Raw genomic sequence first — 26,592 nt, forward strand, 5'->3', positions numbered from 1 at the left:
AAAAAAAAAAAAAAAAAAAAAAAAAAAAAAAATGAAGGCAAAACCGTTTGGTAAGAGGTGGGGCTCCTTTATGGTGCAACAGAGGTGACAATGCACATCGATGACTTGGAGCACTTCGAGGCATGAGGCCTTGTGTTGGGGCCATGCTCAGATGTTCCAGGTTATCGTATGTTTGCTGCCACCCCTATTGTGCCACAGAGGAACCAGATCCTTTGATAAGGGCTGATTTAACAAATTTGTATATTGGTATGAGCTAAGATAGAAGGATAACATACATTTGACTTGGGGATATTAGATCCCAGGTTCATTTAAACCCCTTCTTATTCGTCTTCTTACTCTCTAGTCTCTTAATCTCTTCCAACAAAAAAAAAATCTAAAGCCAAGTTTTCCTACATTATGTAATGTAGGTTTCAACCACCATCCTAAGGTTTCAAAACATCTCTTTATTGGATGAAGTCGAGAATACCCTTCCCTTGTTCCGCTAGTGGAGATCATATATAAAGGTGAAACCTAACTGTCGTTAGTGTTCATTAGTTTATATATGAAAACATTCACATGTCTGTAGATTTGTATGTGATAGAGCTGACACTCACTTCCCTCCATAATTCAACTTCACCCCCCTAAGGTAAAGATGGTGCACCATTTTGCCTCTTCCTAAACTTTTCTCTTCGTAACTTGTCTGTCCACCTTAATTAATTCTATACTTTTCTTTCATGGAAAACCTTATAAGAACTAGCCAGTGCATCTCTGGCAGCTTTTTTGGTCTTGTTGCTTGTTGTGCTACCTTGGATCCATAGCCCAACAGCCTTTTAGAGATAGGACATGTTGAAGGAAAGACAGACTGGAGTTGGGGAGAGAGAGAGAGAGGTTCTAACTTCTAAGTAGATAGAGTTATAAGGTGCTAGGAATGAAAATTTTGATTAATGTGCATGTTGCAAATAAGGTGAAATGGGGGAGGGATTCATGAAAAAAAATAATAAAAATATAATCCTCAGTGGTGAGGCAATGAACGACATTAAGGATCCAATGGTTAAGATGCATGTCGGGGCCCTCCCAGCAAATCCTCACTGTCACTCACCACAGAGGATTTAAACCCGAGTTTGTCAGTGGTCCAGGGACATGAGAGTGATAGAAATCACATTCTTGAACACTTCATCCGACTGGGGGGTGGGGGGAGTTATTTTTCCGTTGTTAGATAATGTTGTTTCTTTTCAGATATTATATAGTTTTTTGGATACTTTGCATGTAACAAGCTTTCATAGCTCAGTTGGCTAGAGCACCCGTTTAGTAAGCGGGAGGTCCTGAGTTCAATTCTCAGTGAAAGCATATTATTTTATATTTTTGATAGAAAGTGATAGTAACCATGTAAGCTTCCTCACCGTTTTACAAGTTAACCATGTTAGGATTTTGCAATGGGAAAAGAAGTTTAGGGATTGTTCTCTAGGGTTTAGGGTTTGGGCTTCACGGTTTAGGTTTAGGATTAGGATTAGGGTTTGGGATTTAGGGTTTAGAGGTTTTGGGTGAAGGATTTTGTGTTTATGGTTTGGAATTAGGGGTTTAGTGTTTGTGGTTTGGAGATACCAATCTAAAAATACCACTTTTTGAAGTTCCCTTTTCAAAATTACAGATTACGGAGAGCTCTGAGAAATAGCTTTGTTAGAGCGTCTTACCCACACAAGAAGAAATACGAGTTTTAACATCCAACAATAAGAGTTCCAATGACCGAGATAACCCAAGTCTACAGGCTGCAGCCACTGCACCTACTGATCAGCACTCACTGATTTCTATGTTGGTCAAGTTCAGTAATTTTGCTTGCTGGAACCTCGTAGTAGAGCCCCTAATCTCCATCACTTGGGGTGATTGCAGCCAAAATCTTGATCTTGGCCATGCTTCTGTGCTCCTCCCTGCACCAAAGAAGTCACAATCCACTCCAATTCAAACAGCAAAATTCATCGAAAAAACAACCTAGCCAATTTCTCCACTGCTTGTGTCAGTATCAAAAGCTCCATCCTAGATCAATTTAGGTCAGTAGATAGGTTGTGATTAACTACTGGTGTGTATACCTCCAAAGCGTTAAGGCAAGAATAATTTGCGAAAACTTCATTAAAAAAGGTGAAAAATCTGGTGCTAGCTTTTGAATCAATTGGAAGTGTTTTTTATGGTCTGAATGAAGAAGCATTTCTGAAAATATGTAAATCCCATTTTTCCGAAATGGCATAGAATCAGAAAGTAAGCAATTAATGATCTACAAGCCATGCTTATCAGATGCAGGTGAGATATGATACAAAACAGAAAATCAATTATATTATTAAAGATAAAGGGCTTGGATAGAGTCCATCCAATAGAGGATTCTGACTGTATAGATGATAAAATAACACAGAAAAGGCTAGTATTGGGAACGACAAACAATGGTTCCCCTTCCATGAAAATCACAGATATACCATTGACTATAAACCAAAATGGAAAAATATGCCAATTCAACTCTAGCCTCCTGATTTCGCAAAAAACTTGTAGCTTCACTTGTGTGCAGGCATGGATACTTCGATGTTTCCTGTGATCACTGCCCCAGGATTTGTCATCATCCATCCAATCCAACAGTCTTTCTTGAATGCACCATTATCAGCACTCACCTCATGAACCTGATGCCACATGAACATACAATAGAATTACATAAATCAAAAATTTAATAAATTGATATTTCCTCAATCAAAGATCAGCTGCAAAATTATGGCAATAAAATTTAAAGTAATTTGATGCCACTAAAAAAGCAAACTAAGGCAAATGCCACGAGGGACCAATAGATTGTGGGGGGCCGGTGTTGGAACACCAAAAGATATTCCATCGAGATGCATTAAGCAGGTTTTGTTCTGCCAGGCGACAGCTCAACTTGAATGGCCCCAAATGACCCTTAGCAGACACAATAAACTAAGCCAATACGCTTTTTATACAGAAAGCAGGAATAGAGCTTGCTTTCAACTACCCTTTTTTCAATTTTTTAAAGGGATTTTTTCTTGTACCATCCCTAAAAATATTCATGACTTCCTATAACCCCCAGAATTTGAAAAAAGATCTCATACGTCCCTCACTTTCATAAGAAAATTTATAATAAATCCATTCCGTTAGAAGGAAATCGTAAAGTTATGATGTCAGCAGTTTATTATTATCTAAATGGCCAAATTACCCTTGAGTATGGGTAAACTTATCGTTATACCCTTACTTAAAAACCCCAAAATTGGTAAAGTGCGTTGCTTTTATCTCAACCTAAACCTCCATCTCATCTCTGGCCCTGCTCCGATTACCTGCGAAGAAAAGAGCTGAGCAAATTGCAGGAGAGGATGGAGTCTCTATGGAAGGAGAGAAAAGCTTACCCACTCTTGGGTTTTTTGTCTATACGCACTGGACTGTTACCAGCCCCCTCATCTGCGAACATCAACAGTAGCCGGCAAGACGACACGTCCGACTTGAGCATTGACCCATCGACCCAAGAGCAGCGAACGATTTCCTGGTCTTCAGATCCTCTGAGGCAAATCTCTTGATTTCTTTTGCAGCCGCATCTTTTATCCTCCAAACCGCCAAAGTGAAGATGCTTCACGGATCTCTGCAACACGACCAGGTTTTCCTTGATCCTGCAGCTGCCTTCGCTTCCCATAATCTCTTATTTCTCTTTCTTTTCTTCTTCTTCTTACTTCAGCTCTGGATTCTCGACATATCGAATCGATCGGAGGATTTGATAGGCTTGGCTTAGGCCACAAATTTAGTTCAGCAAGCTTCGATCATAAATCTCGGGGTTTTTTTTAGGGGAAAGGGAAAAGAAAGAAAACTCTATATTTCTCCTTCGTCACTTCCTCTTGCCTCACCCTAACCTGTCAATCATCCGTTAATAGTTTAAGTTGTATTTTCTTTTGATGGTTAGGATGATCATGATGCCGCAAAGTTCACTGGTCAAATATCTCTCTCTCTACAATAGTCTGATACCTAATTCTTTTCTTCCACTAGATCTTCAAAGGCAGAGAATAGTCCAGTGTGTAGAGACTAGGGTCAAAAAGTTTTTTCACGTTTTAAGTTAATGGTGTTACACATTAGGGGTGCGGTGGATATTATTTTCAATTAGTGGGGTTATAGAAAATTATGAATATATTTAGGAGTGGTACAAAAAGTAGTGTTGAAAGGCTTTTTTGTTCCTGTGGTACCCCTGTTAGGAGTGGATAAAATGGGTGTAAAAATATCCAATTCAGTATTCACCCAAAAAAAAAAAAAAAAATTCCAATTTAGTTACACATATCATAGTTATATTGATCACCTCAAGTATATTAAACTTTTAAAAAATAAAATACCGAGAAGAGGGGAGTGTTACAGGTATTATGCTTATGTGTCCTGTTTTACGAGGTATGGTACATTTACTTCGCCTCCGTAATACAAAAACCTATAAGAAACCCACCCGCAAGCAAGCAAGCAAAAGGTAAGAACATCTAAAGCTGGTCAAAGTGTTGAACTCAGCTCTTATAAATCATCAGCGATGGTGAGGGCTATCGTGAAGACTATATAGTTCATGGATTCTTTGTAGGTGGTGGACAGACTGAGCATAATCAACTGTTTGGTATCGGTTTTCATTTGGTTTGCCAAGCAGAAATGCAGAATAACAATCAGGAGCACATTTTGGACAGGCAAGCAGGGGGTATGTGAGTGTAGCAGAACAGGGGACTCTTGGCTACTTGACAAAGTGGCTATAATACTTCACATCTGAAATTCTCTATTTTAGGTACTGATAACACATCTAGATAATGGGTTTTTCCTTTTTTTATCTTTTATAAATTGTGTTTCATCATAGTTCTTATTAAGTCAATCCATTCGGTTTTCCAAGGGATGTACGTTGTTCTCCTAGTTCATGCAAGGCTTGCAAAGCAATCATCGATTATTGCCATGTAAATCAATAAAGCATGCATATAGGTGCTTTGACTGCTTTCTAATCAGGTTGGGTGACTGGTGGTTGTTAGTGGTACTAATTTATCTTTCTTTGGTCAAATGGGTTATTTAGATTGTCTTCTTCTTTCCCCTTATTTAAATATATTTAACTTAGAAAGTAGTATTTGTCGAGGTTATTAGGACGATTGGTGTTGAGTTAGAGGTTTGGGTGGAGTTGATGGTATTGTTTTGGATGTTGTATATGGACTGGGAGGTTCACGTTGGTGTTGGTGTTTGTTTTTGTGCTTCTTTAGATTCTGCGGATATTTTGGAGTCTGTCTTGATGATCATAGGCTGTGGCTCATTTCTATGGGCTCTGCTTTATTTGGGCTGGTTTCGTTGTATGAGGTGAGGTAGGTGAATCAGGGAGTTGGATCATTTACTGTTCTGTTTTGGGGACCAGTGCTGTGGTTTCAGGTGGGAGAGAGGGAGAGGGCGACCTTTGGACGATGGCTGTTTGATTATGCCAGTACGCTACCACTATGGCTCCAGGTCCCTTGGATCCTCTCTAGAATTTTATTTTTATGTTTTTGGATTTTATTTATTTGTTTTTTTTTTGGGGGGGGGGTGTATAGGGGAGAATCAGAGGAGGTAAAAGAGAGTGGTGAGTGAAGGCAGGACTCTATCCCAAGTCTCTGCTACAACAAGCTAGAGACCTTACCAGTTGCAAAAGATAAAAAACACCACAAAGAGTGAAATGTAATACAGAGATAGGACAGATGAAGACAGTTTTCTCAACATTACAGCATTTTTTGTCAATCAAAGAAGTAGATAGCAACATGAAGCACTTACCATAGTTCTGATGTACCATTGTAAACTTGCGAATGGATCTTATCATGGCACCATAGTTCATGGATTTCAATGATCCCATATGCCTGTAACACAGAAAACAATATCTAAATTATCACATCGAGAAGAAGGGAGTTCTTGCATACTTTCATGAAAGGAACAGAGAGATTTACAATGGTTTACATTCTCCATTATGTAAAAAAAAGAAAGAGGAACGGAGAGTTAGAATTATCACAAATAAGCCCTCAAATGATTTTATAAAAAAATAAATAAATGAAGTGATGATATCATAGTGAAGAGAAAGAAGGATTGCAAGCCTACCACAAAACCTGCAAATCTGGTTTTAAGATCTCCTAGAAGATTTGATTTGAAGGTCATCTAGAAGATTAAAAGAATATTGCATGGAGAATATTCAGTTGGATATTCCAGCAGCCTTTTCGGCAACCATGGGCTGCTCGATGGCCTGACTGGATGGGCTGGCTGAATGACAGCTGGGTCCTTCTTTTATTCTTCATAATTTTATCGACATCAACCCTCCCCCACTTAAAAGAAGCCTGACCTTGAGTTTTAAAAAGTTTAGGGATAAGCTTGACATGGTGCATATACAATTTCAGACCAAAACAATATTCTGGCCACTCACGAATATGGGGAAAGAAGTCTTCGAGATGTGACTCTTTCTCTTCGAAAAACTTAGGTGAGATCACAAACTCTACACACTCAACATCTGGGTTAATCACAGTTGTGAATGGCACATTGATAGAGTTCCTCCATAACTGTTTCTTCAACCACCACCTCAACTGTAGGGCCAAGTTCTTTCATCACGACCTCTACGTCCACAGTTTTCAAACTTATTCATTTCAAATTCTTCAACATAAGCCTCTACAGTAGGAACATCAAGGACTGGCTCTTCCTTGTTGTCACAAGTAGCTGAATTTTCTTCAAGTTAACCTCAACTTCAGGTTCTTTTGCTTTGAAAGGAGGTCTTTCATGTTATAGACCAACATGGTATGGCTTGTTTTGCATGGGTCTTACGTGTCATGATGTGTTGGATAATATTATGAGTAATCTATTAGGGATATATGGGTGCCTTGTAGTGGAGAGGTAGTTACTAGAAGTTAGTAAAGTGGGAAGTAATTAGTAGAGGTTAAGGATTGTAATTGGAGTGTGGAGTGTGGAGTGTGGAGTGTGGAGTGTAGATATATGGAGAACGAGGAGAAGGAGGTTGTAAGTTGTAACTGTCATCATATCCTCAATAATAGGAATGAATATGTAATAGAAGATAGACTGGAAAAAAGACAAACAATGCTCAGTTGTTGAGTAGAGGAAGGCTAACTCCTAATTAGGCCCAGACGCCATGGCTTTGTCAGTAAAGCCAACCAAAGTTATCCCTATTTTTGTCAGTCCCAACCAATCTACTTTCATTTCTGGTAGGAGCATTTCAGACATCATCATTCTATACATGAGATAGTGAGAGGGTTTGATAAAAAAATCCCACTCTCGCCCTCCTCAAGATAGACATCCATAGGGCTTTTGACTCTATTAGATGGGACTTCATCTCCAAAGTCCTTCTCGCGATGTCCTCCCCCACCCCCCTGTCTTGTCAATTGGATTCAATCTATCATTTTTTCCCCAAATTCTCTGTCCTTATGATTCTCTTCCTCTATTGGCATCTGTTAAGGATGTCCTCTCTCCCCACTCTTATTTCGTCTTTTGCCCTGGAAGTCCTATCCAAATCCATCCAATCTCATGCTGATGGTCTCCTCACCTCCCCTATCCCTAAGTGTAAAGCCTTCAAGCTTACTCATCTTGCTTTTGTCGATGATCTTATGATTTTCTCCAAAATCTGACCCTGTGTCCATAGATTCCATAATGCCTTCCCTCCGCCTTTTCGAATCCCATTCTAGTCTCCACATTAATCTTCTCAAATCCCGTCTCTTCCATGTTAGTGTTCCCGATCAATCCAAAACCCGTCTCCTTGAGCTCACAGGATTCTCCCAAGGCTCTCTTCCCGTTAAGTACCTTGGTCTCCTCATCTCCTCTCGTTTGTTGGACCACCACTGCTCTCCCATGTTGAGCCAAATTCATACAAGGCTCCAATTCTGAAAAGGCAAGCTCCTCTCCAATGCAGGTTATTTGGAGTTCATCCATTCTATCCTCCAATTATCCTACATCTATAGGTCGGGTATTTTTCAAATCCCTAAATCCATCATTAAGGTTGTGGAGTCCCTCTTCTACACCTTCCTTTGGAAAGGTACTGACTCTGCCACTTTCCTCCACCCCATCAGCTAGTACTCCATTTGCCTCCCCAAATATGAAGGAGACCTCAAAATAAAGAGAATCAAAGATGCCAACCTTGCAGGCATTCTTAAGCTTATCTGGAAGTTGGTCTCCAAGCAAAACAATATTTGGGTTTCTTGGGTCTACTCTTCCCTCCTTTTCCAAGGCTCCCGTTGAACCATCCCCATCTCCTCGAATGCCTCTTGGATCTGGTGTAAAATCCTCCAAGCCAAACCAACAACTTTGGGTGACATTCACTCTTGTATTGGTGATGGTTCCTCAACCTCCCTTTGGCTAGATAATTGGCACCCCGAGGGTGTGCTCCTCTTGCTTGTGAGCCCTAGACCAGTCTACTCTTATAGCATTGCAAAGCCCTCCCCCGTATCTTCAATCATTTCCAATGGCTCTTGGACTCCTCTAGCCTCCCCTCCTCTTTCCTCCTTTTGGTCCTCTCTCCCAGCCTCCCTCCTAGTGGAGGAGAGGACAAAATAGTTTGGTCCCCTTCTCCCTCTGGCCGCTTCTCCTCTTCCTCTGCTTGGCATCTTGTCCAATCTTCAAGTCCCAGTTCAAATCTCACATGCCCCGCCACAACTTCACTTTTTGGAGAGCCCTCTCCAATTTCCTTCCCACTCAATCCTTCCTTATCCACCACCACATCTTTGTGCCACTTGCTTGTTGCCTATGTTGGAATGGTTCGGAAGATACCAATCACCTATTCATTAACTGCCTTTTCACCTCCACCATATGGAAGCATACCCTTTCCAAATGCTAGCCTACTAGGAGAAGGCCCCTTCTCTTATGAGAGAATGGATCTGGACTGACATGACCTTTGCCGACAACTCTATCTGCAATATTGCTAGGAAACTTGCTTTCGAGGCCGCTATCAACCAAATTTGAATGGAGTGTAATCTTCGTAGATGGACTTCCAACTCTAGATTATTCGATAAGATTTGGAATACCATCTACTATGTCGTCTCCTCCAAGCTTTTTATGATCCCCCCACCGCTCAGCTATTGATTCCTCAAAGAACAATCTTATTGTTGTTTCCTAGGGCTCTCCTTTGTCTATTTTGACCTCCCCTTCCCTTCCCCTCTAGGGATGTATCCTCTTCTCTTTGCCTTCGAGCTTGTATATCCCCTCTTTCCCTTATTATAAATTTCTAGCTCACCCAAAAAAAAAAAAAAAAAAGTTATCCCTATTTTTTTTTCTTGTAGCTTTTATTTAACTATTTGTTATTTAATTCTTAATGTTCTATTTTATTCCCTATTTTCTCTCTATCGTTTCCAATATTCTCTCTCCTCTCTTCCACACACGCATCATCTTGGCTAATTAGGAGGTAGCCCACCTCTTGGCACTATCGAAAACGCCAATACCTCCTTACTCAAAAAGTAGATTTGATAAGATCAATCTCCTTAATTATCTATTTCCTCTCATATTTATCTACAATAAAAGTAACTGAATACTCCCAATTACCTCTCCCTTCTAGACTTAACCATGTAACTCCTCCCATCCCTTAACAACCACTTCCCATAACTGATCGTCACATGTGATCATAAGATTTAACTTATAGAAAACAAATCAATGAATGGAGTAACTACAATAACTATCCATGCTGGTCACGCATGCATATATCATGTTCCTTCATCCTTGAGTTTGGTCTTGTACTCAAAACCAATTGTAAGAATCTGAATCTTCATGAATAATCCCACTTGGATCCCAGATCGTCATGGAGTTGCTCCCAAATTGCTTCGACTAGTTGCAATTTAGGATGGAGAGCCTCTTCTTCATCATGCACGGTTGGAAGGTTGCCTTACTCTTGTTGGCCATCTCACGGCGTGCCAATCACGTTGTAGAGAATGGTATCTCTTCAAAGAAGTGGTGAATAATTTGCTTTGTTTGGGCTTGGGCTTCATTTCCTTATTATTCATCATTATCATCTTCTCTTTCTTCTTCCTCGTTGGTTGCTCCTTCCAACAAAGCCAGACTTCTCTCTTGAGTATCACAAATCTTATTGAAAATTTGCTCCATAGTGTGTGGGTAATAATCGGCTCTATGACCAAATGACAAGGATATCGAAAGAGAGAGAAGAAAAATAGAAAATGAGAGAAATTAGGGGTGGAGATAGGGGAGAGAAAATAGGAGAAGTGATGGGTTTTGGCTAATACCCACCTCAACTCAACAACTGAGCATTGTTTGTCTTTTTTCCAGTCTAGAAGGGAGAGGTAGTGGGGAGTATTGTAGATAAATATGGGAGGAAATAGTTTATAAAAGAGATTGAAATCTTATCAAATCTGTTCTTTGTGCCAAGAGGTGGGCTACCTCTTACTTAGCCAAAACACATCACTTTTCCTATATTCTCTCCCCTTTCTCCACCCCTAATTTCTCTATCTATTTTTCTTCTCTCTTTCCACGTCCTTATCATTTGGTCACAGCGCCGGTTGTTACCCACACGCTATGGAGCAGATTTTCAACAATATTTGTGATAGTCAAGCGAGAAGTTTGGCTTTGTTGGAAGAAATCTTGAAAAAGATTGAGTTGTTGCCCAAGTCAGCCACCATAAACATGCATTCAAAGAAACCAACGAGGAAGAAGAAGACAAAGAAGAATATAATGAAGAAAAATAGAGAAATGAAGCCTAAACAAAGCAAATCATTCACCACTTCTTCGAAGGAGATACCATTCTCTCCTATGCAATTGGAACTTAGTGAGATGGCTGACCTTCCAACTGTGCAAGATGAAGAAGAGGCTCTCCATCCTAACTGTAACCAGCCGAAGCAATTTGGGATTAACCCCACGAAGATCTAGGATTCAGATGGGATTATTCATGAAGATTCAGTTTCCTACAATTGGTCTTGAGGACAAGACCAAACTCAAGGAGAAAGCAACATGATATGTGCATGTGTGGCCAGCATGGATAGTATTTGTAGTTACCCCATTTCTTTATTTATTTTCTGTATTTTCAACAAGTAAATCCCATGATCACATGTGGCGATCAGTTATGGGAAGCGGTTGCTAAGGGATGGGAGGAGTTACATAGTTGAGGCTAGAAGGGGGAGGTAGTGGGGAGTATTCAGTTACTTTTATTGCAGATGAATATGGAAGGAAATAGATAATGAAAAAGATTGGAATATTAACAAATCTGCTCTGAGGATGGAGGTATTGGCTTCCTCAATAGAGCCAAGAGGTGGCCTACCTCCTAATTAGCCAAAACCATCACTTTTCCTATTTTCTCTCCCCTATCTCCACCCCTAATTTCTCTTTTTGTGTCCCCATCTCTTCCCATAGAGGTTCTATAGATGATTCTGCAATGCCCAAACATTGCTGCATCCAAGCCATTCGTTTATCCAGTTTAATCAACACCCTAAGAACATAATCATGAATCTTTTGGGTGTCGGCCATGTCAGAGAGACTTAATTCATTACTGGACATGGTTGGATTTTATATCAAATTGATGGATTCCTAATCTCCAAACTACTAATGACAGGAAACCAAGACACAATCAAAATCACAAGGCTAAAATTAGACCAGAAACAAGGACTGCTCTATAGCTCACAATAGACTAAACAGATAGCGACAGAACTCTGATTGAATTGACTTGTTAATGTATCAAAAAAAAAAAAAAACTCAAAACCTGGACTAGATCCAACGCTTGGATAGAGAGTTATGTGACTGTCACAGAATTAGAAAGTACTCAAACCAGAACTAGAAGTCAAAGAAAACAGAATATAAACTGTGAGTAATAACCTTGACAATACAGCAATTGAATCCCTAAAGAAGTGCTGCAGGGAAACAGTTTAGACAGCAAATAAATAGCACTCTCTAATTTGGGAAGAAGCTGAAAAAAACAGCAACTGATATCCTCCAACCTGGTATCACCTTGTGCAGGTCACTGAAGTGGAAGCCTTGATTCAAATCAGTCACAGATCAGACAGATTTTCCTAGGCAGAGAATAAAGAAGAGAAAAGAATATAGAAGCTAGGGATATCAACAGTAATTAAAACTTAAAAGTAATATAGCTTACCAGATGAAACCGACAGATTTGATAGGAGAATAGAACTTACTAGTTGGAAAAGAACTAAAACAAAAACAGGATAAGTTGGTGTCCCACCAACTTGAAGATCTCCCACCTATCTTCTCAAAGGCATCTCACCCAGGCTGATTCTCACAATAGTGATTGTCTCTCACAATCACACACATGCATAAAGCTCTCATAGGTTTACTATCAAAATCGTGGGCATAGGAAGCCAATCATCTTTATTTATAATCATTTCATCATCAATTACAAACTAGTAACTCCCAATGGTGTGGGGAATATGCTTTGCTGCCAAGCTAACTACGAAAATTAACTAACATTAAAATAGAAACTTGTTGGAAAATAGAAACTCCTATCAATCTAACTATTGACTCAATAGCAATACAAGAAAATCATAACTACTGAAATAGAAAGTAGAAACAAAATATGAAATCCTAAAGAATATTGGCAGCATCTCTCCTCCATGCCAGTTGTCCACATCGGTCCACAAAAGATGATCATGAACAATAATGCGTGAAAACTGCCATATGAACAGTGCTGTGTGAATAGTTTTCTTACCGGATTCTATTTTGGTATCAGAATCATGGAAGCAATACTGACAAAGTCAACAGTTGCTGAGTTCTGCATCAGACTGAAGGATGATCGTGCAGATCTGATACCTCAACTTCTCAAAACTCAAGGACGAGTTTTCCAAGCCGGGGAAAATTGATGCATGTCATAGTGAAGAGAAAGAAAGGTGTGTGATTCTAGTACAAAACCTGCAAATAGGGTTTTAAGATCTCCTAGAAGATTTGATTTGAAGGTCATCTAGAAGATTACAAGGAGATTGTGTGGAGAATATTCTGTGGGATATTCCAGCAGCCTTTTAGGCAACCAAAAAGGGGCACACCTGCTGCACAAGGCTCCACCCACTGAGCAGTCTGGGGAGGGTCATAATGTAAGCAGCCTAACCCCCTCTTTGCAGAGAGGTTGTTTCACGACTCAAACCCGTGACCACTACTCCACTAGGCAGCAATGGAGCAACCTTACCATTGTGTCGAGGTCCACCCTCTAGCCTTTTTGGCAACCATGGGCTCTTATTTAGTAGTTTCTTTTATTGTAGGTCCTAGCTACAATAACAATTAACTAATTCAATCATTATTCTTACAGTTATTGGTTAATTTCTATTTTGGTGACCCTTCCTTGGCTATAGAGAGTTACTATTATTGTAAGGGACCCTTCATTCCATAATACAGGTTTTATTTTCCATTGAAATTATAAATAAAAAGAGAGGGGTTGTACTCTAGCCAACAATTTTAGACAAAAGAAAATATGATGGCTTTATGCTGTTTTTCCTTGTGAGATGCAAAATGAGCTGTGTGATGCAGTTGCAAGGTGAGAGACTTTGCATGGTTGGTGTGATGCTGATCCAGTTGCAATTTATCTCCCACTGGTTCTTTCCCTGGTTCAAGATCGATTCCCCATTAAGAAGTCATCAACGATGAATTACGGACCATCCACCCCTACGGCTGAAGGTTAGGGTCAGGTCTGGTGTTTATATAAAAGGTCCATGGGGCACCAAGAAGCATATATGTCCTGAGATTGGTATGGCCCATTTATACATAGCAGGGTGGGGCAGTTTAGGGTTGAGCATCAGTGTCTGGTTTGGCATTTGTGAAACCCATCCCAAATGTAACCCATTGATGTTCCTGTCTACAACTGATTTGAGTGTGAGGATGATATCAGCCAAGTTGAGTAGAGGTGTAAAATTAATCTTTATCAGGTTTCAGAAAATGTCAATAGAAATCTAGTATGCATTAAGACATAAAAGAGGAATTGGAAATTTAGTTTTTGAAAAGATCTAAAAATATTTCAATGATTCCTAGGATTCTAATTCACGAGCAAGCAACCTTCCTATATACCATATCTTTAAGGTCCCAGAAAAATGAGTTTACTTCTGAGTAATTGAGTTAAAATTATCAAATCTATAAGACTCTAACCAACTCAACTAGTCAATCAAGTCCCAAGGTCCTTGCTGAGTTAAATTCTGCTTGGTTCAGTGACAACTTTGAATTAACTTTCGAACCATGAATACAAGCATGTGTTTGAGAATTACAGGTTTTAAAGGAGCATTATCCTAACCATCGCACCAGTGGTTAAAATCAATGAATTCCTCCCTGAGATAACTGCATACAGTATAGGAAGAATGCTATCCCCGCTAAACAGTAACAATATGACAGCATCTTGGTCACTAGTTACAGTGGGTCCACTGTGTGGAGCAGCTGAGGCACTGTCATATTGCTGCAGAAGGGCTAGCAATTTTGTACAAAATAATAATGGGCAGAATGCAGAGAATTGAAGCTTCTGTGTGACATCAGTATATCACCATGGTGAAGTCACTGGGAAACTAATTTGAACACAACAGAGTAAGAACACTCACACAATCTCTGTGTACCGCAATCTCCATGCTGGGAATCCAAGGTGGCACCTTCCAGGCCCATATATTAGAAGAAGGTCAGGTTCTGGCCCCCCACAACCTGATACCAAAGGAAAATCATGTCTGAAAAGGAACGTAAAAACTAAAAATTTCTTGAAATAGGGCATGCATATTCAAATTGAACATATTGGAACATGAAAAACAAACCTACGGCTCTCAGTGCACTAGTCATTTCAGGTTCCGTGAAGACTGGCTCCTGATCTTCACCTCTACTAGCACCTTTTAAATACTTAGAACAAAGAAAGCTAGCTGCTTTAGCTACCCCTTCTTTCCCATCAGAGAAGGAAACAAATTCCAAAACCATATGCTTTCTTTCTAGAAACAAGTTCCTTTCATCAGCTACCTGTGCAAAAGAGGCATGAGGTTCATAAGAACTCAGGTAGTTGCAGAGTACATCCTAATAGTTAAAATGGTACACTGAATTAAATAAATAATATTATTTGTGTATTAAGTATCTTGTGAGAATAGGACAGAACAATAAACTGCTAGTCTATCTATTTCTCTCTATCTTTCCTCCTCTTGGTTGTCACAGTGCCTCAGCCTCCACATAGTACAAAATTGGTTCCTGCTCACCTAAAGAAGCTTGGCCATCTGCTTAAAAATACCTTTTCCAGACACAAACATGCATGCACTTGCAATCTTGCACACACAAGTGTGCACATACACCATAGTTGTCAAGCCGCCACCTAGGTGTCCAGGCACCTTCTTGGGTCCAAGGCAACAGCATGCCCTGTTCGATGCAAGAAGGGCGACCGTGATGTAGATCCACATTATGTAAGGAAATATGAGAGGAAGAAGGGTCCAGCCTTAGTTCACCTATGTGGCTAGGGTCCAGCCAAGAAGCCAGCCGAACCCCTACTTGGTCCACCTGAGTGGCTAAGTACAAATAAGGGCCAACTGGGCCCATCGGCTAGGGGAATAATTAGTAGTTGTTTTTAATTAACTAATGGGTCATTGGGCCCATCGAGTTGAGTAAGTGGTATGTCGAGTCCAAATTGTCTTAGGACTCTATTTGTTTTCCACATAGGTTTATTATTCCTAGTCCAATTTTGAATTCCTAGTTGTAGTAGGAGCGTCTAGTCCTATTGGAACACTAACTCCTATTAGTAGTTTGATTGCTATTCTACCCTCTATAAATAGAGGAGCCTATATACTCATAATTTCATATTTGAAAAAAGAATAATTGTAGTCAATTGCTTAGAACAGTCGGGATAGCTGTGGGTGAGAAGCCCGGGCCGAGACAGCCGCTCCTCCCCCACTTTTCCCTTTGTTTCTTCTTGTTTAAAGCTTTCTATTTTATCCTAAAGTTACTGCTGTTGAAGTATACGACTGTTGTGAGTATTCAAAATTTCAGATCTGTCCAAGTTACAAACCAGATTTGATTCTCTCTCCTGAAGCCTGTGATTATTTCTCCTAGGTCAGAAAATCAAGAAAGCTTGTAACTTCACAACCAGCCGTCTGAATCCTCTCAAATTTGGGGGTTTTTGTACCCTCCCTAGGGACTATCTACGCCCAAGAATGCAGCTCAATCAGACTCCTACAGACTTGGCCGCACCTCTCTCTCTCTCCAGCTCTATAGTAGGTCTTTCTCTCTCCTATCGGGTTGTGTTTTGGGCTGATTTTGCTCCTATATGGGTATTGTATCCTTGGGGGTTTGTTTGGTGGTATTATTTCTTTGTTTCCTGGTCTTATTGGTATTGTTTGGGGTTATAAATTGCTGGGGTAGTTTCTTGTAATCTACTCCTGCATTAAGTGCTATCAGAGCTATGGCTCAAACAAAAGAACCCCAACCCACCCTTCAAGATGTGATGAAAGCAATCCAAGCCTTATCTACGAGGTTAGATGGACATGACCAACAGTTGGCTGACCTAAAAGAGAGTACTGCTGCCCACTCTAACACCCAACCAACTGTTGCCCAAACTAATATTCAACCTGCTGCCAATTGCATTGGTAATGTTCCCAGAAGAGTCACTATGCAACCTAGAAGGAATGTCCCAGCTCAGAATGATGAGTATGATGAGTATGACAATCAGCTTTATCAGCCTGACGATACGTACAAGGTCAAGTTAGAATTGAAAGAGTACAATGGGAGGCACGATCCCCTCTACTACCAGGACTAGGTAACTTCCTTTGATGACTACTTCTGGTGGTACCGTATGCCTGAAGAAAGGAAAGTTCAATTAGTTGTCACTAAGTTAACTGGTGGAGCTAAGGACTAGTGGAGGAATGAAGAGAATAGGCTGATCCGCAGTCGTCAAATGCCTCACAATTGGGAAGGCTTGAAATTTATCCTTAACGATAGATTCTTACCACCCACCTACTGACGTCGACTCTACGACATGCTGAATACTCTCAGGCAAGGTACTATGATTGTAGGAGATTATATTGATCGTTTTAATGAACTGCTTTCACGAACAGGTGCCCATAAAGAAGATGAAGAACTACTCATATCCCGTTTCAAACTGGGGCTAAGTATGATATTCGTGAGAAGCTTGGTGTGATCGAGATACCCTCCTTAAGCACTTGTTTTGACAAATCACTAGAAGCAGAGGATCTGATCAAAACAACCTTCAGAAGGTACATCCAGCCAACTGACAACAAAAAGCCTTATGTACCAACCAAACCCACTGGATTTCCTACCCGAGCTCCACAAGATACACAGGATAAGGGGAAGGCTCCAATGGGAAGGGAGAGTGGATCTGTGACATGCTACAGTTGTGAAAAGACTGGACACACGGCAAAATTCTGCCCTAAGCGGGGACGATCCAACTCTGTCATTAGTGCCATCGAATCCAATCCGGATTTACAAATCCAAGAATCTCAGGATGACGATTGGACTGTTAATATTGCAGTTGAAGGAGAGGAGGATGAACTGGAAGATGAGCTTACACCAGAGAATGATGATCCTCATGCTTATGTCAATGTGGTTGCAAGAATCCTAGTGTCTGAAACTAAGGGTGAAGACTGGAGGAGGCACAATATCTTCTACACCTTAATGTCTAGTGGACCTCACAAAGCTCAAGTGATTGTGGACAGTGGAAGTTGTGTGAATGTGGTATCTCAAGCCTTTGTTATTGACGGAAAGCTTAAGACTGAATCCCATCCACAGCCATACAAGGTATCTCTTCTAGACAGCAACACCATGGCTATAACTCAATGGTGTTCAGTCCCATTGAAGGTCTCAGATTATGAAAAAAGTGCATAGTGTGATGTCATCCCCATGGTCCTCACTGACGTACTACTTGGAAGGCCTTGGTTATATGACAACAATGTGCTAGTGGGAGGTACTAAGAACCAATGCATCTTCAATCACAAAGGCAAACCATTCATTCTAAACCTACTCAACATACCTCAGGTAAAAGACAAGTTAAGGGCTACCCAACTAAGGAGACAACATGTCTTAAAGAATGTAGATAAGACCTCTTCCAAAACAACCACTGAGCAAAAGAAGCAACCATGCAAAGAAAATTTCAGCAAGAACACTGTGGACAACAAGCTATGCGTGCTGCCCTATAGAGAATTACTGACCCTTGGTGAAGAAACCGGCCTAATCATAGCTCTTGTTACCAAGGCTGCTGAACCAGTGATAGTGGTCATACATCCCCCACAAATCAAACAATTACTTGTTGATTTTTCAGATTTAGTGCCAAAGGAATTGTCTGATAAACTACCACCGATGAGGGATATTCAGCATGCCATTGACCTTGTGCCTGGGTCAGTACACCCTAATCTGCCCACTTACCATCTTAGTCCTACAGAGCATGCCGAGCTCAAGAGACAAGTGGATGATTTATTAAAGAAAGGGTTCTTGGTTGAGAGCATGAGTCCATGTGCAGTACCAACCCTATTGACACCAAAAAAAGACGGACCATGGCGTATGTGCATTAACAGTCGGGCCATTAACAAAATCACGGTAAAGTACAGATTTTCTATTCCTCATTTGGATGATATGCTTAACATGTTGACAGGAGCCTCTATCTTTTCAAAGATTGATCTACGGAGTGGCTACCATCAAATTCGTATCCGTCCAGGGGATAAATGGAAAACAGCATTCAAAACAAAAGAAGGCCTATATGAGTGGAAGGTTATGCCTTTTGGCCTCACCAATGCACCTAGCACTTTCATGAGGGTGATGACACATGTACTACGACCCTTCATCGGAAAATTTCTCGTAGTGTACTTTCATGACATATTAATATACAGCAAAGCACAAAATGAACACTTGGAACATCTGAGACTTGTCATGAGAGTACTACGGGCAGAAAAGTTTTACATCAACTTGAAAAAATGTTCTTTTATGCTGCCCAAGGTCATCTTCCTTGGTTTTATTATGTCTTCACAAGGCATAGAAGCTGATCCGGAGAAGGTAAAAAGTGTCGTTGATTGGCCTATTCCAAAGACCTTGACCGAGGTTCGTAGCTTTCACGGTCTTGCCTCATTTTACCGACGATTCATCCAAAATTTCAGCGCCGTTGTAGCCCCAATTACAAAATGCACAAAAGGGGGAAAAGTCCCATTTGAGTGGACTCCGGCAGCCACTAAAGCTTTCAACTTGATCAAACAAAAGATGACAGAAGCACCAGTGCTTAGACTACCCAATTTTGATCTTATGTTTAAAGTGGCTACTAATGCATCCCATGTTGGGATAGGGGGGTGCTTATGCAAGAGGGCCATCCAATTTCCTTCTACAGTGAAAAGTTGAATGATGCAAAAAGAAGGTATTCTACCTATGATTTAGAACTCTATGCCATTGTTCAAATCCTCAAGCATTGGAGGCATTACTTAATTGGCAAAGAGTTTGTGCTCTATTCGGATCATGAAGCACTCAAATACTTACACTCACAAAAGACCATTAGTAATCGGCACGCGAAATGGATCTCATACTTGCAAGGATACGTATTTGCTCTCAAGTACAAAGCTGGGAAGGAAAATCAAGTGGCTGATGCACTTAGTCGAAAGGTGATGATGATGAACACCTTCCCAGTACAAACTGCAGGAGTGGAACACATCAAAGAGTATATTAGTGATGCTGATTTTTCAGAAGTATTCAACAACCTACAAGGAGAAAGACAGGATGACAAATTTGCTATACATGATGGGTATCTTTTCAAAGGCACTCGCCTCTGCATCCCAAACACCTCTTTGAGACATCACTTGATTCGAGAGCTACATGGAGGAGGAATGGGTGGACACTTTGGCAAGGACAAAACATACTCCATGATGAAAGACATACTTTTGGCCTCAACTCTTAAAGAATGTGCAACATGTGATACAGAGATGCCGCACTTGTCAACTTGCCAAAGGAGAAAAGAAGAATACAGGATTGTACACATCGTTGCCCGTTCCACATGCACATTGGCAAGACATAAGCATAGACTTTGTCCTAGGCTTACCACCTACACTGGAAAGGTATGATTCCATATTTGTGGTAGTAGATCGTTTCTCCAAGATGGCACACTTTATCTCGTGCAAGACTCTTGATGCAAGTCACTTGGCCAAACTCTTTTTCAAAGAGATATTGCACATACATGGTCTACCACAGACAATTGTTTCAGATAGGGATGTCAAGTTCATGAGCTACTTCTGGAAGACTCTATGGCTGAAAACAAATACTAAACTCAAGTTCTCCACTACATTCCATCCTCAGACAGACAGACAGACTGAAGTGGTGAACAGAAGCCTTGGCAACTTCCTCCAATGTCTAGTCTGAGACTATGAAAAGACTTGGCCATCTATACTGGATATTTATGAATTCGCCTATAATAGTTCCGTCAACCGCACCACAAGTCGTACACCATTTGAGATTGTCCTTAGACTGCAGCCTCAACGACCGGTTGACTTGGTACCTTTGCCACCTCAGGCCCATATTAATGTGGAAGCCGCTGAGTTCCTTAGACACATCACGGAGGTACATGTTGATGTTCGTCGTCGCATCGCTGTTAGCAATGACGGATACCAAGCAACTGCCCATCAACATCGTCGCTACGTGGAATTTCAGCCTAGTGATTTGGTAATGGTTCGAATTCCACCTGAGAGGTTTCCTCCTGGTACAGTGCACAAGCTTCATCCTCGGAACATGGGTCCCTACAAGGTCTTGAAGCGCATTGGCACTAATGCTTACATGCTAGAGCTACCTCCTACTCTGAAGATCAACAATGTCTTCAATGTAGCTGATCTGACGATCTATTTGGGACACCATTCTGATGACGGTGACACTGAACACACCCTCAAACTTCCTCAATTTGCAAACCCTAAAGATGATGTCATCGAAGATGTTCTCGACAACAAGTTCACCACAGTTCGTGGGGACAAAGGGTACTACTCCTTCCTCATCAAATGGAAAGGTTGACCACGAGAGGATTGTACTTGGATCCATGCCGATGACTTTCAACGCCTTGACACGGACCTCTATAAGCACTACATGTCCCTTACCCATTCATCGGAGTTGAATGATTCTAAGAAAGGGGGAGCTGATGTAGATCCACATTATGTAAGGAAATATGAGAGGAAGAAGGGCCAGCCTTAGTCCACCTAAGTGGCTAGGGTCCAGCCAAGAAGCCAGCCGAACCCCTACTTGGTCCACTTGAGTGGCTAAGTACAAATAAGGGCCAATTGGACCCATCGGCTAGGGGAATAATTAGTGGTTGTTTTTAATTAATTAATGGGTCATTGGGCCCATCGAGTTGAGTAAGTGGTATGTCGAATCCAAATTGACTTAGGGCTCTATTTGTGTTCCACATAGGTTTATTATTCCTAGTCCAATTTTGAATTCCTAGTTGTAGTAGGAGTGTCTAGTCCTATTGGAAAACTAGCTCCTAGTTGAAGTAGAAGTGTCTAGTCCTATTGGGAAACTAGCTCCTAGTAGTAATTTGATTGCTATTCTGCCCTTTATAAATAGAGGAGCCTATGTACTCATAATTTCATATTTGAAAAAAGAATAATTGCAGTCAATTACTTAGAACAGCCGGGATAGCTGTGGGTGAGAAGCCCGGGCCGAGACAGCCGCTCCTCCCCCACTTTTCCCTTTGTTTCTTCTTGTTTAAAGCTTTCTATTTTATCCTAAAGTTACTGCTGTTGAAGTATATGATTGTTGTGAGTATACAAAATTTCAGATCTGTCTAAGTTACAAACCAGATTTGATTCTCTCTCCTGAAGCCTGCGATTATTTCTCCTAGGTTAGAAAATCAAGAAAGCTTGTAACTTCACAACCAGCCGTCAGAATCCTCTCAACTTTGGGGGTTTTTGTACTCTCCCTAGGGACTATCTACGCCCAAGAGTGCAGCTCAATCGGACTCCTACAGACTTGGCCACACCTCTCTCTCCAACTCTATAGTAGGTCTTTCTCTCTCCTATCGGGTTGTGTTTTGGGCTGATTTTGCTCCTATATAGGTATTGTATCCTTAGGGGTTTATTTGATGGTATTTGGTCCTATTGGTATTGTTTGGGGTTATAAATTGCCGGGGTAGTTTCTTGTAATCTACTCCTGCATTAGACCGCCTTGGACACCTTGAAGCCGCCAAGCATTGCCTTGGATGCCTAGCCATTGTATTGCGGCCTTATGATTGCACACCTTATATTGTATCATTTTTTTGACACTTCATGAATTTAGGTTGATTTATTTTTATTGCTTTTTTCTTTTATGACTATGCTTATATAATATCCTATGCTTTGTTTATTATATGTTGGTTTTCTCATATTAGGCATATTAGGTCATTATTAGCAAATTATATAAAATTATCATGACATATTACATGTACTGTCAACATTAATTTTATTGACTACTCTATTTCATGACGTGTGTTTTTTTCTTGATATTTTAGGTAATCAAAGCAAATGAGAAAAACAGAAAGTTGATCTTCTCAGAAAAGATCAACTCTGGTACTACCAGTAGGCACCGGACGATGGGAAGGTCAGTGAGCTTTTTGGACATCTTGGGTTGTAGATGCAATTTTGGTTACATGGATCAAACAAAATCTATCCCTCTGTTGTGAATGAAGGACCTTGTGTGATAAGGAAGAAGCTCTCTCATGCTTCTGGTTGGAAAGCCCCTAATTATACATGGTCTTAATGTCTTATGAAATACAACTATTAAAGCCAAATTCCCTCTGCAGTTAACTTGAACTTTCCACAGAAGTTGAATATAAGCATAACTATATAAATTATCATTACTATATTACATATACTACAGGCCTAAGGCCTCCAACGCCTTGGATTGCCCTAGTTGCCTTGGCAACCATGACGCACACACACACTCACAACAACAAAATGGGTATGAATACGTGCTATATAAACAAGGAAAGGATAAATCAATACATACTGTGTTCTAATAAGCCCTTTCATAAGAAAATTCTTCGTGAAATAATTTTGTTGTCACTTCTGAGAGAAACAATGTGTAAAGCCCATTCACCATAAAAAACAAAAGTACAATATATATATTAAAAAATATATAAAAGAGTATCTTTTAAACCCAGGCAAGTAATGGGCATGTACAGCCAACTGATTTTTCTGACTAGCATCAATACAAGTGTACAAATAGAAATTAGTTATCCATGGTTAATAGATTATGTACTGAAGAAATCACAAGAAGTTCTTGAAATGGCCCAACTCCTGGCCAAGGCTACAAGTGAGCCATGGAACAAAAAGTTACTCTAGGATGAAATTGTGAATTAGAAAGCACTACCTCCCATGGCATTGCAACACCCAGTTTCTTCAATATAATTTCCTTTGATTCCTTTAGCACTCCTAAGAAAAAAAAAAAACAAATATATGATATGCAAAACAATCTACAGCCAATAACCAGCAATACAGCATTTTACGTTTGCCCCTACCCTTCATATCATAAAGGCAGACATGCTTCACACCTATAGCTGACAACCAGTTCAAGAGCTCAACAACCCATGAGGTGTGCTGAGCTTCTTCACTGTCAACCACAATGGCCAGGTATCTAAGGCGACTTAGATTGAGTACTTTGTAATTCCTCAATAACCCATTTGAGATAAGAAAGCTTTGCAGCATATGAGCTATATCCAGCACAAAATACCATACGTTAACTGCAAGATGTAGCAAACTCCAGAGTAGGCGAAGCAAAAGCTTGACTAAGTTCTGCACAAAGGATGTCTGCACCTGCACAAAAGCCACAGTGAGAATCCTATTCAAATAATGTGGAACTCAAGCACACGAAATTCTCAATAAGCCACATAATACAAGGAAAAGGGGTGTTCTTCCTGTACTGCACTCATTTGGATATACGAGTTCAGAGTTCGACACTTGATCAGTGTCAGAAAGAAGGATTCTTCCTGAAAATGGCTGCAAACTCTAGGCATGTCTAAGAAAAATAATTACTAGCATACACGGCCTTGGACAAACAATGGGTTATCTTACCAAGTTCATCATTAGGGGAAGAGGTAATTGAAATATGTTGTTTTTTCCACTTAACTGCTTTCTACACAAAAATATAGAATTGATCAATACACAGTATAAGTGAATTTTTGGGGTTGAGGATAAGGAAAAAAGTTGGGGAGGTGGAATCCATAAGCCTTGCACCAGGATCCATGAAATGCTGAAATCCGTATTTCAAAATGAGCAGTTCAAGCCTAAAGATAGCCCATACAACATAGTCCATCCAAGGGTGGTCCATCTATGGCAGTGGTCCAGATCCAGCTTGAGTTCAATGCAAGTTTATTTGAAGCCCATCCCACCATGTTTATTTTTCACTTTCTTTGGTTTTGGGGGAAATGGGGTAGGATGATTGTGAAACCCTTTTATTTTCTGGCTCATTGACAGTGTAACAGAGATAATTTTGTAAGGTCCTTATCCCAAACAGGCGAAAAATGTATTCATGAGCTGAATCAACATTAAGTTACACTCAAAATAAAAACAAAATAAGAGACTAAAAGGATTAATAAAACTAATAGAGAGCTCTCGTACTCATTGTCACCCCTTAGGTAAAGGTCCCATGTTGAACTAATCTCCCTGAACATATTGCACGGTATATCTTAAAAATTGCTTTATACCTAAAGTAAACAGCTGCAAGGGGTGGCTAGGGTCTTCACATGGTGAGTTAGAATGAGTGGCATAAGTGCAAGGAGTGGAATCAACCAAGGAGAATTAGCAGTGCAGAACTTCACCTGATTACAATAATATAACCATCTGAAATTTAATGCTTTTTCCAATTAAGAAAAATAAGTGCTCTAGAAAATGACTATGGACTCAATGAACACATCATCCAGCCAATTGATTTCTGAACTAAGAATCAGTACCGTCAATAATTATATGTCCCCATTTCATGAGTGCCTAGTGTAGCATGCCACTGAAACTAAAAACTGCCCCAACTGTGGGACTGAGATGTTTCTTTGGCTCTTTGACCATATGCCATGGGTTTTTCATTTATGCTAGGAGAAAAATTTTTGATAGATCAAAGCAGGATTTGTTAAAGACCAGCCACATAATTTTTGCATTTAAAAATTGCGAAAACCAGTGTGGGTAAGCGTCCCATTGTAGGCCGGATTCAGTTTATCTTCTATCTATTTATGTCTTGGGGCTGTATTAGTCACAATACCCCCTTTTGAAGTTCAAATAGTATCCTTCTTTTGTGTTCAATAAAGATCAAAGAGTTTAGACAAGGATGGTTCTGCAAGTTGCAACCATTGGACCTGGTTTCAGTTGAAACCAGTTTGGGCGTGCCAGGTAAAGCCTGAGTGAACTTCATAGTTTGTCAGATGACACAGATCCAGCAGTGCTATTGTAGCCAGCTAATGATTGCTTTCTAAACACCTCACCTCTACAGCTGTATATGGCAGCCAAAAAATTAAATTCAAATATAGGAATACCAAATGTACCAATTTCATGCCAAGCATTTTGTGGTTGGAAAATAGCATTTTGACAATTTAGAGCAATGAGAAGGTAAAAAGCCATTATTAGAGATGTAATGGTATAAGATCATACAGTCCTCAAAGAATCCATAAAGATTTTCATACACTTGATGTGAATAGAACTCTATGTCTGCCACAAAATGTTAATGAATAAGGGTTATAAAATTTCATTAGGAAAAAAAATATATAATAACAGAATATGCAAATGGATAAATTAAGGGGAGAAAAAACAAATTTTCATGTAAAGGAAAGTAGTTTACATGTCCAACTGATCTGAGAACCCTCTGGGTTTCATACCCAAAATCCATAAATCTGCAAAGATGTAAATACTATCAATCAACAACACAAATAACAATTAATCAATCAATAAAGGAGTAAAAAATTGCAAAAAAATGTTAATACAGCAACAGAGACAGTAACCCCATCTCTCCAGTATCACTAATTCAGAAAAAGGAGAAAGGCAGAGTTTAGTTTCGAAAATTAATTCAGAGGCAAAACCAAAGCCCGAGTCCGAATGCTACCCATGGAGCACATCATCCCTGTCATAGAGCTAGACTCTTTTCCTCAATCAACCATGGTCAGAATGCTCTTTTGTCATGAAATACAAAATAATTTTCTAAGTAGAAGTTTAATTTTTCGCTTCCTCCTTAAGAGAAGGAAGAAGTGGAAATCTAAATGTGAAGCAAGTATTTCAATAATCAGTTCGCGATCGAAAGAAACAAGAAAGAGCGAAGTTACCTGTTCTTCATACTTTCTTGGAAGGTCTCCTGCTTTGTTCTTACTGTCATTGCTCTGCAAACTTGAAGTACATTACTATTTAGTTGAAATTAACCGCAGAATTCGAAGAATGAGTTTCGCATGAATTCAAAATCTTGATCCTTAAAATAATCGACTGTTCTTCACTCTCTTTCCACATGACTTTGATGAAATTTGGACTCGGAAGAATTAGGTTTTCCATTTTCCGCCCTTTTTTCTGCCGAAAAACTCAAATCATAAACAAGCGACTACCAGAATACACTTTTGAGAAAATTACCAGGAATCTCAGGATCGTGATTGGTCCGGCCGCCGGTTCTGTACAACTCTGACGCTGAGAGCACCCTTGTGGAATTTGGTTCTACTGGATCTCACCAGGCAAAACACAATCTTTTTTGGTCGTCGAGATATGTCTTCTCCTCTCTAGTGAT

General features: G+C 40.1%; 1 protein-coding gene and 1 non-coding gene across 8 annotated transcripts; one reads left to right on the plus strand and one right to left on the minus strand.

The window, feature by feature from the left end:
- The first annotated feature begins 1,252 nt into the window (after positions 1–1,252).
- On the plus strand, positions 1,253–1,326 carry TRNAT-AGU. Its single transcript has one exon. It is a non-coding gene; the product is annotated as a tRNA-Thr (tRNA).
- Positions 1,327–2,279: 953 nt separating this feature from the next.
- On the minus strand, positions 2,280–26,592 carry LOC122084365 (dehydrodolichyl diphosphate synthase complex subunit NUS1-like). Of its 7 annotated transcripts, none has more exons than XM_042652563.1 (9): positions 26,442–26,592; positions 26,147–26,207; positions 25,669–25,720; positions 23,366–23,654; positions 23,218–23,279; positions 14,685–14,880; positions 14,481–14,577; positions 5,755–5,837; positions 2,280–2,639 (listed from the first exon to the last, which is right to left on the minus strand). In XM_042652563.1, exons 2-9 carry the CDS (start codon positions 26,194–26,196, stop codon positions 2,632–2,634), a joined length of 837 nt encoding a protein of 278 aa, XP_042508497.1. In that variant the 5' UTR covers positions 26,197–26,207; positions 26,442–26,592; the 3' UTR covers positions 2,280–2,631. The 7 variants fall into 7 exon arrangements, with proteins under 7 accessions (XP_042508497.1, XP_042508494.1, XP_042508498.1 ...); XM_042652560.1 differs by having other exon boundaries at positions 23,366–23,660; XM_042652564.1 differs by having other exon boundaries at positions 26,147–26,200; positions 26,442–26,588.

Source organism: Macadamia integrifolia, chromosome 7 (genome assembly GCF_013358625.1).
Source record: "Macadamia integrifolia cultivar HAES 741 chromosome 7, SCU_Mint_v3, whole genome shotgun sequence".
Classification (NCBI taxonomy): Eukaryota; Viridiplantae; Streptophyta; class Magnoliopsida; order Proteales; family Proteaceae; genus Macadamia; species Macadamia integrifolia.

Excerpts from the sequence above, each read along its gene's own strand:
- LOC122084365 (XM_042652560.1), bottom strand. The coding sequence starts at position 26,196 with ATGACAGTAAGAACAAAGCAGGAGACCTTCCAAGAAAGTATGAAGAAC. Across the intron at positions 23,280-23,365 it reads CTGCCTTTATGATATGAAGG|GAGTGCTAAAGGAATCAAAG; the intron begins GTAGGGGCAAAC and ends TTTTTTTCTTAG. Across the intron at positions 5,838-14,480 it reads TTGCGGTACACAGAGATTGT|GCATATGGGATCATTGAAAT; the intron begins GTGAGTGTTCTT and ends TCTGTGTTACAG.